The sequence below is a fragment of the Sturnus vulgaris genome, chromosome 4 (assembly GCF_052056855.1).
Source record: "Sturnus vulgaris isolate bStuVul1 chromosome 4, bStuVul1.hap1, whole genome shotgun sequence".
NCBI lineage: Eukaryota > Metazoa > Chordata > Aves > Passeriformes > Sturnidae > Sturnus > Sturnus vulgaris.
Window position 1 is genome coordinate 6,727,988 of NC_142246.1, and position 2,453 is coordinate 6,730,440.

The window sequence follows — 2,453 nt, forward strand, 5'->3', positions numbered from 1 at the left end:
TGTTTAGCAAACAAAGTGCTCTCTTTATCACCTCTTGCTCATTACTCCCTCGTCTTATACATTAATTATAAAGTTAAAACCTTTTTTTTTTTTTTGTAACAACCAGAAATATACAGAAATGATTAACGTAAAAAACCAGCCCTGTACCCCAGGAGCCGCCCTCGCCGCCCCTTCCCGGGCTGGACCCCCGGCCCGGACAGTGACGTTTGTACAAAACATCCCAAACATCCCTCGTCACCGTGAGGTCACGGGAGGGAGCGGCGTGTCTTTGCTTCTGCAATGTCGAGGGACAGGACCGATAGTTCTCCGTTTTACCCTGAGAGTCAAATGGGTACATAATCTTTTTTTTTTCTTTTAAAGTCTTTCGCTAGTGGCCAGGCCAGAATAAAAACAAAGACAATATTATTAATAATTATTAAATTAATTAAACCCACATAGCAACGAGGGACGGTGAAAATAAAAAATACAGGTAACGATGATTTACATCTACTTCTATGTACACGGGAGAGGGAGGTTTCTCCTCCTCCTTCCCTCAGCAGCGCAGTCCGGACACATCTCGTACAAAAAGGGTCGTAGAAAGGCCCGAGGGCGGGGGAGCCTCCGGCCGCTCCTTTCACCCCCCGGCGGGGCCGCAGGAACACGGGGCCGCCCCTTTGCCCCGGTGTCGCTGCCGGTCCGTTCTTGGTTTCACCTCTCGGGTGCGGGGTGTGTGTGGGCGAGCGGCCCCCGGGCCCGGCCGGGTGATCCTCGGAGGGGCGGCGGGCACAGCGGGAGTGAGGAGGAGGAGGAGGAAGGAGCGTCGGGCTTATAGGTGCGGGGTGTAGAAAGCCGGAGCGCCGTAAGTCTGGGAGCCCAGGACGAAGGGCGAGAGGACGGCGGGGCTGGGCAGGAAGGGCAGCTGGGCAGCGCACACCAGCCCTCCGGCCGGGTGCCCGGCGTAGCTGCCGGGGCCGTGCATGGAGAGCGGGGTGCCCATGGGTGGCGAGTGGCTGAGGGGGCTGAGCCCCCCCGGCAGGGCCCCGCCGCCCAGCCCGGCCCCCGCCCCGCCGCCACCGCCCCCTCCCGTGGGCGCGCTGGTGTCGGCGCCCGGGTTCTGCTTCTTCCACTTGGTGCGGCGGTTCTGGAACCAGATCTTCACCTGCGTCTCGGTGAGGCTGAGCGACAGCGCCAGGTTGAGGCGCTCGCAGACCGACAGGTACCGCGTGGATTTGAACTTGTTTTCCAGCGCCACCAGCTGCTCGTAGGTGAAGGCTGTCCGCGCCCGCCGGGGCTTGCCCGACTTGGAGTCCGAGCCCGTCCGCTTCCTCTTGGGCTTGGCCTGCGGGCCGGGCTGCGCCCCGACGGGCGGGGGCGGCGGGGGTGGCGGAGGGGGCGCCGGGGGCGGCACGACCCCCGCCTCGGCCGGCTCGGCTCGGAGCGGGCCCGGTTCGGGTTCTCCGGGCGCCGCGGTGCCGGAGCTGCCGCTGGTGCTGCCGCTCTCCTCGCTGCACAGCTCCTCGTCGTCCGGCAGCTCGCTGTCGGGGCTGCGGCTCGGCCGGCTGCTGTAGTCCAGGTCGCACTCCTCGGCCTTGTAGAGCTCCCCGTCCTCTGCGGACAAGGGACAACCGCTGTTAGGGCTCGCCGCCCGGCCCGGCCCCCGCCTCGCCCGCCCCATCCCCGCCAGTGCGGCCCCAGGGGCCAGCGCAGCCGGGAGAACCCGTCCTGCCCTGGAGTTCGCCCACCCGGTGTCCCCGCTGCTCTTGGGACAGGGCTGCCCGGACAGCGGGGCCGCCGCTCGCCGCCCTCTCGGCCGCTCCGCCGTGGGGATGCCCGGGCCCCTCGGGCCGGGGCACAGGGAGAGGAGCTGGGCAGAAGCGGTGGGCATGGGGCTGGGTGCTGCAGCTCTGGGGCCGGGAAGGGGCTGCCCAGCCCGGGGAGGCTGTGCCAGAGCTGCCCCTTCCGAGCCACCCACCTTCGGCAGGAGCTGGTACCGAGACGCGGCCGGGATAGGGGATGCACCCCTCTTCCCACGGCCACCAGCGCGCCCACCAAACACCCGACGGCTGGAAAAGTCTTTGGGAAGGCAGCAGGGCGAGTACCCCCGGGGTGCCCGAAGGGCCAGCGAGGCGCTGGCAGGGGCGAGGAGCGGCCGGGGAGAAGCCCCTGCCCGGGCTGAGCCAGCCGTGTTTGGGGAGCGGGCAACAGGGATGTCAAAGCGCCTCTAACAATTTTAGTGACGGAAATCTCCGAATCGATGGGCGATTTGCTGGGTTTTGCTCTGGCATTTTTAACCCTTCCTGCTTCTGGTTTGACCTCTTGTCACTTCCCGAGATGGAAGTATTAAAGAGGAGTAAATACTTGTATTGATTAGCAGAGCAGATACAAACTTAATTAAACTCATTTTGTGCAATGTACAAACTAGTTAACGGTCATTTAATTTATTTGGGTTTATATTACGCTCCAATTAACGGGTC

The 2,453-nt window shown here is 63.4% G+C and overlaps 1 protein-coding gene across 1 annotated transcript; it reads right to left on the reverse strand.

Annotated features, from left to right (window-relative positions):
• Window positions 1-805: 805 nt before the first annotated feature.
• NKX1-1 (NK1 homeobox 1) lies at window positions 806-1,426 on the reverse strand (the record flags this gene model as incomplete). Its single annotated transcript, XM_088164395.1, has 1 exon — window positions 806-1,426. A coding segment is annotated over one exon (621 nt), but the record flags the coding sequence as incomplete, so codon positions are not given.
• Between the last annotated feature and the right edge of the window lie 1,027 nt (window positions 1,427-2,453).